The sequence below is a fragment of the Macaca thibetana genome, chromosome 3, assembly GCF_024542745.1.
Source record: "Macaca thibetana thibetana isolate TM-01 chromosome 3, ASM2454274v1, whole genome shotgun sequence".
Classification (NCBI taxonomy): domain Eukaryota; kingdom Metazoa; phylum Chordata; class Mammalia; order Primates; family Cercopithecidae; genus Macaca; species Macaca thibetana.
In genome coordinates this window covers 154479360-154491389 of record NC_065580.1, presented here as the reverse complement: position 1 = coordinate 154491389, position 12030 = coordinate 154479360, and the positions used below count along the sequence as shown (strand labels likewise).

The window sequence follows — 12030 nt, the reverse complement described above, 5'->3', positions numbered from 1 at the left end:
GCCTAGAGGAGAGTTTAGGAAGCCACGTGGTCCAGGGAGAGGGTGGGAGTCTGCCCTCAGCGAGCACCACAGCAGCTGTGGGTCACGAGAGGCAGGCCTTTCTGCCGCAGATGAAGCAGGGGCCAGCCCAGGCCCGGGTCAGGCCCAGGGTCCGGCCTGTGCTCGCTCCCTCGTGGCGGCAGCTGCTGCCCTTCAAGGGTGAATGAGCCTGAGTCTTAGGGAGGGTATGATTTGCTTTAGCGCCTTACTAGACAAGTTTAGAGGAAGCTGTTTCTGCTGTACCCCCTCCCTGTGCTCCCCAGGCGCCCACCTCGGGCGGCTCCCATGCATGTGGGGCTCTCCGGAGGACGCGCTTCCATTCTCTGCCCCTCTGCCTCCCACAGCCATGCTGCTGCTCAGCGGAGCCCTGGTCAGTGGGCCCTACGCGCTCATCACCACCGCCGTCTCTGCCGACCTGGTGAGTAGAGCTGGGAGAGACGCTGGCCCTGTGGGCACCCCGCCATTTGCCATTCATGACAAAAGTGGCCTCCATTACCGTTAGTAAAACCGTATTTGCAGAAGCACGTTTTTGGCAGCTCACCTACATCTGTGGTCTCCAGCCTTCCTGCACCTGCCCCCCTCCTCACGCTTCTAGAATCACAGGCAGGTTGGCGCGAAACTCACCGCTCAGCACAACAAAAGGCTCTTGGGCACCATCCTCATGACTCAGGCACCTTTTCACTCCAAGGGGGCAGGGGAGGGGTCCTGTCCTGGAGACCTCTGCAGAGAGAGAGGGGCCGGGCCGGGAAGAGGCGCTGGGGGATTCGGCCCTCCTCATCCAGGTACCACGCCCCGCCTTGGTCACCTTTGTGTTGGGCGTGTCCTGAAACTGCCTGAGTGTGTGTGAGCATGCAGACTTGTGTCTGCATGGGCATGGAAAGTTCTGGAAGGATCCACATCAGACCATTAGCAGTGGTCGGCCTTCATGGGATAGAGGCAGAGGAGAGACTTTCACTTATTTTTTAGACTTCAAAATACACAGGTTCTGGATGATTTTCATATTGTGTGTTCTGTTCTTTATTTTATATACGTATTACATGCATATACAAGCATTTATTTTTTTGAATGCTGGTTCATTTTTATAGTTTTAGGCTTTCAGGCATTGTTTCCCCTGATCTTTTCCCCCTCCTATTGTCCTCAATTTGTGCTTTTTGCCCGTTATCTATGCAACATTTTCAAAACCAGAGCTCCTGGCGACTGCTCACCGAGGACCCGTGCCGGCCTTGGTTTCTCGGCTCTCCCCTCCTCCCTTCTTCCCCTGGCGTTTGCTATCAATCAGGTTGAATTTCAGGTCCTGCAGAGACATCTGACAGGGGTCCCAGGAAGGCCCTGGCTGTTGAGGAATCCAGCAGACATGTGGACGTGGCTGGGAAGGAAGGCGGGTGCTGGGAAAGAAGGCCGGTGCAGCTCAGGGCAGGGGCGCGTGTCACACATCTTCACACCTCACGCTGGCTGCTCTGGGGCCTCAGGGAGGAGCAGGACTGTGCTGAACAAATGTTTTTTTATTTGAAGAGAATCCTAAGGTTCTTGTAACTAGAACCAAACATTTCTGATGATTTTTGACTCTTAAAAACCCTTGAAGTTTTAACTCTCCAAGGCAAACTTGCGGTGGAGTTTAAATAATGGGAAATACCTCACACTGAGTTGTTTTGCAGAGCAGTTCGAGTAAATGGTCATACAGAGGCTTAGGTTTACTTCTCATGCTATGGAGACAAGCTCCACATCTGTTTTTCCTCTCTTCTAGGGGACTCATAAAAGTCTGAAAGGCAACGCACACGCCCTGTCCACCGTGACCGCCATCATCGACGGGACTGGCTCTGTAGGTGCGCAGAGAGTTTTGGCTCTGGGAGGTTTGGTGTCTTAGTGGAAATCACACTGTCACATGCTTGTGAACAGGTACCTAGGGTTCCAACTGCACCGCTAACATCGGGTGGGCCGGCTTCTTACAGCACGAGTGGATAGCAGGGGACACGGTCGTGCATGCCTGGGTGGCTTCAGGGAGATGCGTGTGCGACTCGCTGTGTGTGTCCAGGTTTTCACCCGAGGCAGGGTTGGCAGACTACAGCCCGTGGGCTAACTCAGGTCCACTCATTATTTATTGCCTTCATCTCAAGAAAGTCAGAGTCTTTTTAAATTACAGAAAAACTAATTGGTCCAAAAGCATACAGGGTTCTGAGTGTTACTGGCATCGTCGAAGCTCTTGAAGAGAATTCAGTGGCATATTCTGGAATTCAAAAAGGTGGCAGAATAAGCAACCCATTCCCTTAGGGAGCAGGCAGGTGGGAACTGGCAGAGCACCGGTCTCCTCGCCCACGTGCAGCCCGACAGCACGGCCATGGCCTTCCCTGAGCCCTTGTACGGGCAGCACACGCAGTGGCTGTGCTGGCGGGTGAAGATCAGGAGCTGCCACACCTGCCAGGTGAAGATCAGGAGGGTCCTCCCTACATGTGGGAGGTGACGGGGGGCTGCCAGGTGTGGCTCTCACAGCTAATGACCTGGGGTGCCAACCTGGTGAGTCACTTGCTGCGTGGGGTTCTCAAAGCAGTAAAACCCAGTGTTTGCTAGACGAAGGTGGCTCGGTAAACCCAGGTCAGCCAGAACCTGGCGCTGGAGCCTTCCCGCGGGCTCGTGCAGAGAGCCGATGTTGCTCTTGGCTGCCCGTGGCCTTGGTGTCAGCAGGCTGGAAACCACAGCACGTTTCTGGGTGTCCACTGCTGTCTCAGTGATGGCAGAATGCAAAGCCCTCCCACCGCATGGCCTCTCTGCTGCTCCTCCAGAGGCCAGGCTGGCCCCTGTGCGGGCTCTTTGCTCTGGCCATGCCCTGTGTCTGGGAAGGTCCCCAGAGGTGACCTCGTGCCACACTCCCTCATGCCTTGAGTCTTTGCTCAGATGTCATCCTGTCAGCGAGACCTCCTGGGACCACCCTGCTGAGAACGCGGGAACCCTTCTGGCCCGGCCGCCAGGCCGCCTCTCCCTGGTCTGTTCTCTGGAGCACTCTCCCCATCCGCAGTGGGATTTGGTGCGCTCCTCTGCTTGGTCTCCTCTGTCTCCCACCACTGGAACGGAAGCTCCAGGAGGATGGGATTTGCTTGGGTTTTTGAATTGAACAGGCTGCTCCCAGTTAGAATCACAGCCAGGGCCCACGCCGCTAAGTGCACAGTGAGGAGCCAGGCCAGACAGGCCCCAGGCGCCCCACCCACCCCTGGCTGGCGGGAACCCCAGCTCCACGCTGCTGCTGCTGCTGTTTCTGGGGCAGGGCTGGCTTCATGTGACCCACTGCCTTGTTCTGAGAAGCAGTGGGTAGGGTGGCCGTTGCTCAGAAAGCCACGCTTTGGCTTTTGCTGTTCACCAAAGTGAGACCAGACCAGGCTTGTCTCTGCCCTTAATGTTGGTTCCTTCATTTCACTGGATCCAGAGGGGCTTTGAGTGTATTGGGTGGTGGCGGTGGTCACCCCTCTGATCTCTCTTGGGCATCTCAGTAGGAAGTCGGGGGACTGCAGGGCTGAGCTCAGTTCTGATTGACGTTGTGACTGCGCGGCCTTCTCTTGGCCTTGTGCCCCAGTGGCCTGCGGCCTGCGGCCTGCGATTCGGTCTGACTCTGCTGTGAAACCCTGTTCTAAAAGCTGACTTGGCACTCCACTGGCAAAACCCCGACTGCTGCTTTAAAGCAGAGCATCAGTGTAAAAAAAGAGGGAAATCATGAACTAGGTGAAGAAACACATTTTTCTTCATATTCTTCTCAAAATGAGAGGGAAGCAGAAGTCTGTGGCTATGGGTAGGGACTCTGCCTCTGTGAACAGAGGCCACTGCCCGCCACTGCCCCTGAGTGGGTGGAAGGGAGGCGCAGTTCTGAATGCCTTTGGCCCACTCACAAGGAAGGTGGCACGCACACCGGACCCCCTCTGGCCTTCCGTTAACCTGCACCAAGTCCTGACTGTCCATGGAGCTGCTGTGCCCACCTTGATGGCTGCTATGTTACACCAGAGGCGGGACCAGGACCCAATTCCTCCAGGCGCTACCGCCCATCAGTGCCTGCTGCCTGCTCAGTAAATGGTCACCATGGAAATGGCACTCAGGCCTGCCCACCCCCACCACCACGCCTCAGTCATTATTCCTTCCATTATTCCTTGAGTGCTGCCCAGCGAGACAAAGTACAGGCTCCAGTGGGAAGGCCACCATGTCAGCCACGGCCCTTCCCGAGGGAGCTGCCCGCATGCTTACTTAGTGTCACCGTCCATTCCTTGGCACTGACTCGGGTGGAGGCGAAGCATGACTAATTGTAAGTCACCCCTGCCTTCTCCCAAGTGCCATATGGTCGGTTGACACGGTGTGCGCCTGGGGCGTCTGCAGTCCTTAGAATCGCAAAGGTTGCCGTTTCTGTGCATTTCATGCAGAGCAATTAAATAGAGCACTGCATTTTTTCAAGTTAATTTTTATGTATCAAAGTAAAACATAATGTACCTTAGAAGCCAGACAGTCCTACAAACTTATTATGTTGTACAGTGGCGTTCCGTCCCCTCCCCAGCCCTGTCTGTCTAGAAGCAGCAATTTCGGCTGCCTCTCTCTGCTTACCTGTGTATGTTCATGTTTCTTGGTTCATCCTCTTAACATCTCAGCTGTGCTCCTCTTACGGAAGAGGGGGCCTGGCTCCCTCCCACCCTGACATTGCCCACCCTCCTCCCCCTCAGTTATACTGGCCACACCCCTGCCCTTCACTTTCCAGCCAAGAAAGAAACTTTAATTATGCACCCTCAATAGAAACATCTTGTTTTTTCCTGGGTGAGTAAACACATCTCCTCTCTTCCTCTTTTCCACATTTCCGACAAAGTTCTTCCTTCCCTGCACTGTGGTCGGCATCCTGCCCCGCCCCACCCCTTTCCTCACACCATCAGCCTCACTCCGCCCACTGCGCAGCTTTGCCCCAGAGCACCTGTCACCACGGTGCTGGGAGTCCCCCTCCTCTCTTGCCCTCAACACAGCCCTAGCAGTCTAGACCCCTGTTTACCCCTCCTGTGGTGGAAACTGTCTCTTAGTAGCTTCCGGAGTTAGGGGAGGTGCGTTCTGCAAGCTTACAAGTGCACAGTGGTGTCTGGATTCTGCTCTCGCCTGAGGCAATGCAGACGTGGAAACACCTTCTCTTCAGAACCCCCGTCTTCCAGCCCCCATTATTCTGACCCCAGCCCTTGCTTTCTGACCTTCTCTTTTTTCTCTTAGAAATCTCCAGGTTCCCTTCCTTACGCCTGGAGCCTTTCTTCATCCACCGTCCTGGGCACCTGGTGGCCCCTTCAGTCTGGAAACACCTGCCCTTCGCTTTAGGGGAATTGGGCCCCTATTCGTTTGATAAGTTTTCCTACCATTTTCTGAGTTGTTTTTTCGTTCTGGAAAACATATGTAGATGTAGGCTTTTCTGGATTAATCCTTCAACTTTCCTTTCTTTCCCTTCCTGCCCATCTCCCTGTTCTTTCTTATACTTTCTCAAGGAGATTCTTGACTGTATTTTCCACCTTTGTATCGAACATTTTACTTTTCCTGCCATATTTTCAGTGTTCACTGATGTTTCTCTGCCCTTTCAGGGTATCCTGTTTTATTTCTTGTTAGATTGAATCATGTGAAATTGGTAACAGGTTTTCAGCCACACAAAAAAAATGGGAGTGTCATGAGGTTCAACGTAGTCTTCTGTTGGCTCTCTGGGGGTGCTGTGAGCTCCTGGGAATGTTCCTCTCCTCCAAGCTCCCTCCTGCCAGCTTGCTTGCTTTTGCGTTGCGGTATTCCCGAGACACAGGGCAGACCTTGGTTGCCCCTTCATCACTTCCCATGGAAGAAGGAGTCCTGCATAGCGGTTTGAAGTCTTTCTGTGGGAACAGTGTGCTGGCTGCTGGTCTCCAGGCAGAGGGACCCTGTGGAACCTGGAGGAAGAGACTCCTTCAGTGCCCAGGGGAGCCTGGGTCCAGCTGCCAACATCCTTGCCGTGGCGTGGGACCATGGGTGGCTGCTTAGTGGAAGCTGGTGTCTTTCCCCAGATCCCCTGTTGCCTGTTAGGTGGCATCCCTGTCCTGAGCTGGGCTTAGTGCCCCCACAGGTTAAGCTGCGCTCTCCTGCACGGGGGCATCAGGAGTCTCTATCAGCGAGGATGAGAAGAGAGACCTGGGATCCGAGGTGCGGCAGAGGGAATGTAGCTAACAGTTTGTGATAAAAGACTCAACCCATGCTCCCATTTTCTCTTGCTGACCCCCTTCCCCCCCGCCCATCCTCCTCCTTCCTTGCCCTCCCCTCCCCTGTCTCATGTGCTCCGCTGGGCCTGACTCTGCTCTAGGTGTCCCTGTGCCATCTCCCTCTGAGGGTGCTCAGTGGAGCAGGGAACACTGGAGGCTGTGTTAGCTGTCAGCCCTTCTACGTCTGTCTTCCAAAACCACGTGCCCTTCGGTGGGAGGATTTATCATTTTTAAAAGTCAGTGATGGTGCAGTTCGTGTTGCTTGAGAGGTGTGGAGATAACACATGAGTAGCCGACCATGTTTACCTGGAAGTTCTGAGAATTAAAAAAAAAAACATACAATTGCTCCTGGGATTATAAAATAGTAAGTGCACTTTGTGAACACTTGAAAAAAACGAATGTCTAAGGCATGAAATACCCTGGTTATCTTCTCTCTCTCAGAGATTGAATGTCAGTTCATAGCTTGGTGGAAATTCTTCATGCTTTTTCCCATGCGTCTACCAAAACAGGCCATCCTACATGTTATCAGGATTCATTTCAGTCCCTCTTGGTAAAATGCACCAGCTGCTACAGAACACATTCTTAAACAGCAGCCCCTGGGCATTTAGGGGGATACTTTATTTTGTTTTCATCATTTAAAAAAACATTTTGACATAATTTCAGACTTTGAGAAAGTTGCAGAAATAGTACAAAGAGTTCAGACATTTTAGTACATGTGGTTCATCATGCACCCCTCATGTATGTTTACACACATATATATGCACACACATGCACAATTTTTCTGAACCACTTGAATAAAATGCACACATGTTGCCCCTTTACGCATAACTATTCAGCATGTACTTCCTAAAAGCAAGGAATTCCATGACAGACCACAGTGCAATGGTCAGAATTAGAAAGTGAGCATTGAAGAGTATTAGTATCTACAAATCTTATTCCAATTTTACCCAGTTACATTTGTATAGCATAAGAATATCTAAGATTGTGCATTGAGTTCAGATTTCCTTACAGTGTATTCAGGAACATCATGGGAGTGTTGGATGAAAAGAACGAACATTACAAGGCCAACACCCATTTTTAGGATGGTTCTGGGAAGAGGCTGTGCCAGCTTTGCCTTCTCGGTAGTAAGGCGTACCGGTGGAGTATCCTTATCTGAAGTGCTTGGGACCAGAAGTGGTTACGTCTTTTTATTTTTTCAGATTGTGGAATATTTGCATTATACTGGTTGAGCATCTCAAATCCCAATTCTGAAATGCCCCAGTGAGCATTTCCTTTGAGTGTCAGCACTCAAAAAGTTAAGAATTCTGGAGCATTTGGGATTTCAGATTTTCAGATTTGGAAAGCTCAACCTATACTAGACCTTTTACCTGCTCCCAGTCTGATAGGCCAGGATGAGGTAGTGTAGTTCCGTATGTGTTCCTTTCATTGTGAGTGAGGTGTTGAGCCCCATTCTGTGTGACTGCTGGTCATGTGCTGGGATTTTCTCTAAACAGCACCATGTGTGTCCATTTGCCCGATTTCAGGAGCAGCCCTGGGCCCCCTGCTGGCTGGGCTCCTCTCCCCGTCCGGCTGGAGCAATGTGTTTTACATGCTGATGTTTGCAGATGCCTGTGCCTTACTGGTAAGTCGGCCTATTTTTAGTCTAATCCACCTTGAATGCGGATCTCTGTGGTTGTGGCCAAACACTGGTGGAACTTTCTCCCGTGCATTCCTGAGTTATCAGACAGATTTGGGTCTTCCCATCTTTTCTAAATATGCATAGTCTAAAGCCCCTTCTCTCTCTGGTTAGAAAAAATCAGAAACAGAAGCAGGACAGTCTGTGGTCTGCAGTCTTGGTTGGGATGGCACAGAGGCCAGGAGCATGGAGCTCCATGGCTCTGGATCCTGCCCGTCATTGTCACTTGTGTGCCTTGGGCGGATTTCGTAACCTCTGCTCCACAGCTTTAAAATGGGCATGATAATGGTGCCCAGTGACAAGACTGCTGTGGGAATTAAAGCAGATGATATACAGAGCCCGGCCTCCCACTGGTCATCAGTGTCCTGGTGTCCCTCCTGCAGCCATGCTTGTCAGATGGCGGGAGCAGCCCCAACTTCTTTCACCTGAAGGGATGGGAGAGAATAAAGGGGCAAAGAGGCTGTCAATGCAGACACACCAAGTCGCCTTCTGGCTTCTGTCCCCTTTTCTCTGGGCTCCTGCTTCTGTGCCCTCCTGTGTTGAGAAAGCTTGAGGTTTTCCTCTGGGTAGGGAAGACCAGTGATGATGTCACAGTCATACAGATGTGCACTTGTGAGGGGCACATACACTTATCTTTACAAGTCACCTGGCCACAAAGTCCCCAGACCCACAGTCATGCCTCTCCTCTTGCTTCACCAGACAAAACCTTAGGCTGATCCCAATAAAAATGAGTTGAGAATTTTAGAAATATCAACTCACTCAACTAAATGAAAGTCTTATATCTTAATTCCAGGAAATTATAAAACTCAACTTCCCCACCACATACAAAATCAAATACCAACTCTCAACCTATGAATTTACTAGGTTTAAATGGCTGTTCTTTGGATCATCTGTGGGTTTTCTTAATGCCTAAATGTTCTAGTGAAGCCTCCAGATGTATTTCCACTAAGTAGCAGTAAAATTCCTGTCATTACAACTGTTCAGAGAATCTGAAATATCATCTTCAGAAATATTCAGTAATATATATTGAAAATTGTTTTGATGCATAGCCAAACTCATAAGAAAGTAAAGGAATTCCCCAGGAGCCAGAATTGTAAAGGCAATATAAATACACAAGCTCAGGAGTCAAGGGGTTGGGGTGGTTGTGCCCACACTGGGTAAGAGACAAGGTGTTAGGCTGGCACAAGATGAGGATTTGGAACTGGAGACTTCCTCATAGAGCCAGGACCCTTGAAGAGCCATGCTTGCAGTGAAAGAGTGTATTAGATGATATCTGCACACTGGCACAGGAAGACAATGGGAATCTGCCCATCTTAGCCAGATTAAGGGAAAAAATATCCCTTGAAAATTTTTAGCCATAGACCTCCCCACAGTCAGCTTTAATCTTTGAGCTCATATAAATATGTTTAAAATGAACAAAGTTGGTCCTTAGGCAGTGATAATGCAGAAGCAAATAGGGACAAATCTCAACCCTGCAGCACAGGATTTCTGTAGCTAACCTACTTAGATTTCTTCACCCTACTAAAGATGAGTTCACAATACAAAATTATGAAACATAAGCAATCCACTTTGAATGACAGTAACAGACATAAAAAATGGTGGAATTGGACTCCCCCAAAACTGCAGATAAAAGAGTTATATAAACTAAAAATAAATATATGCAGTGTTACTAATGACGTAAAGAAAAGGAACTGACCTCATGAAAGAAAGAACAAGACACTATCGAAAAGACAGAGCAGGCTTCAAAAACAACCAAACAGGAGTTATAGAAATGAAAAATGTGATCTTTAGCCTGAAAAAAAAAAAAAACTCAATGGATGGGTTAGAAAAGTAAATTAGATACAGCTGAAGAGATTACTGAAATGAAATATAGACATGAAGAAATTATCCAGAATTCAGCACAAAAAGAGAGATGGAAAATATTAAGGAGAAATGAAATATAAAATGGAGGACCAAATGAGATGGCCTAATATTATCTGAAAGTAATTCCAGAGGAAGATAATAGACTGGGTTTGAAGCAATATTTTAAGAGAAAATAGCTGAGAATTTTCCAGATACATGAAAGACAAACATTCTTAGATTCAGGAATCAAACGACTTAGAATTCTGTACCTAGATAAACTTGCATGCAAGAGTAAGGGTGAAGTGAAAACATTTTTAACCAAAGATGCTCCCAGCAAAAATTGCTAAACAGTGTATTTAAAGAAGGAAGATAGATCCAGAAGGAAAGTCTGAGATGCAAGGAGAAATGCAAGCAAAAAAGCAATATTCCTAAGGATGAATCTAAGTATTGACCATATAAAATAGGGGCCAGCTAACTGTGGCCTATTTTTGTATGATCCTCCAGCTGGGAATGGTTTATATTTTTAAAGATTTCTTTAAAAAAATCAACAAAAGAATGCGCAACAGAGACCATATGGCTGCAAAGCCTGAAATATTTACTATCTAGACCTTTACAGAAGAAGCTTTCTGACTCTTAGTTTAAAACAACAGCAATGACGACTAATTTGGGCAATATAAAAAAGAACTGAAATACTGAAAATGTAAAGTACAAGCAGGACAATCAGAGTTCCAGCACACCACAGTTCTTACATTGTCAAGTCAATAGCAATAGAATGTGTAACCTTCCAGGCAATACAGGGAAATGAAGATTTATCCAAGAGAACCTAGGGTCAGGGGAAGCATAGGAAAAGCAGGGTAAATACAGAAATACATAGCGACATGGATGAAAATGATCCCAGCATACCAGCAACACAGTAACTATAAATGGACTAAACTCATCAGTTAGAAGCAGAGACTGTCAAGTTGCTTTTAAAAATACAGGCACTGGTTATTTACAAGAAACACACCTGCTACACTGGAATTCCGAAAAGACGAAAGTAAAAGAATGGGAAAGTACACAACAGGTAAATAATAACCAGAGGAGGGTGGATTTGTTGCACTGGAAGAAAGAGACCTAAAGCAGAAGCACTTGGGAGATGGGGTCTTGTTGTAGTGGAGAAGAAACTGAACCAGGATGTGCAGTAGGCCGGTGAGCTCGAGTTGAGCCTTTCAAACCTAAGAAATAGACATACCTTTTTCTCTTCCCTGATCAACATGCTTTGTGGTATCTTTTCACCAAAATAGACAAGTGTTTCCTCCCAAGTCTGAGGCTGAGAACCTCCATGATCTAAGCAGGTGTCCTGGGGGGCCAGAGGACACCATGCTTCCTGCCTCACCGTGCACACTGATGGCCAGCTCCAGGGCCTGCAGGACTGCCTGGGCACACAGCCAAAGTCCTTAGGTCTCCAGTACGCACTGGGCTCCTGAAGTTGGCAGGGCCCCTCCTTGTTGGTCATTCTTGCATGTGTGAGCCAAGCACACGGGCATGTTTTGAAATCTGATCTCTGTTCTTCAGAGCTGTCACTATTTACAGTTCATGCCATACCTACAGATAACACTTGCTACTACATTCTTCATCTTTTTTTCTCTGTCTTAATGATCGGCTTTTCATAATCATAGGTCTCTTCGGGCTAGCACTTTTCACACATCACACTTGGTAGGATATAGATGTGGGTAAGGTACCAGCTCAAACACAACAAGCCTGTGCCAGTAATTGCAGCTAGCGGTTCAGATACACACAGATGGATTTATTTAACAATAACCTTGCTCTTGCCACCAGCACTATTGTTGGTACCTGCCGTGTTCCCACGACCTTTACCAACTAATTATCGCAAACACCTTTCATGTACCAAGCAGAGCAGCTGGTTGCATCTTATCTGTAGAAGGGGCTCCTGTTCTCTCCAGCTTGAACTCACCTCATACGAGGGACTTCTAAGTTGCTACTCAAACCATAAGCATCTAAGAAAAGAGAAGAGTTTCTGCCTTCTCGAGCTGTGGCCTGAGGCTTGGGGGTGGGGCCGTGGGTTTGGTTTTTAAGCAGCCCCTCGAGACCGTCGTCCAGCACCCCTTCCCCGCCTCCCCTGGCCCAGTGATCCACCCTGGGTCTGAGGGCATCTGTGGCTCTCTAAGAGTGAGGGGCCACGTCCAGGGAGAGCCCTCCTGTGGGCTGATATCACACTGGGAGAGAGACTGGATCCACACTGGAAAATGCAGACACACTAGT

At 48.9% G+C, this 12030-nt stretch overlaps 3 protein-coding genes across 9 annotated transcripts in view; 2 read left to right on the top strand and 1 right to left on the bottom strand.

Annotated features, from left to right (window-relative positions):
* NDUFV3 (NADH:ubiquinone oxidoreductase subunit V3) overlaps window positions 1–12030 on the top strand; it is a 379957-nt gene that overhangs the window by 52246 nt on the left and 315681 nt on the right. The window lies entirely within an intron of this gene.
* LOC126950660 (uncharacterized) overlaps window positions 1–12030 on the bottom strand; it is a 70925-nt gene that overhangs the window by 7483 nt on the left and 51412 nt on the right. The gene's annotated exons all lie outside the window — the stretch shown is intronic.
* SLC37A1 (solute carrier family 37 member 1) overlaps window positions 1–12030 on the top strand; it is a 62343-nt gene that overhangs the window by 48056 nt on the left and 2257 nt on the right. Inside the window, exons 15-17 of the mRNA XM_050784445.1 lie at window positions 384–457; window positions 1784–1862; window positions 7775–7872. Of these exons, the coding sequence (XP_050640402.1) occupies window positions 384–457; window positions 1784–1862; window positions 7775–7872 (251 nt within the window). The remainder of the gene's footprint in view (window positions 1–383; window positions 458–1783; window positions 1863–7774; window positions 7873–12030) is intronic.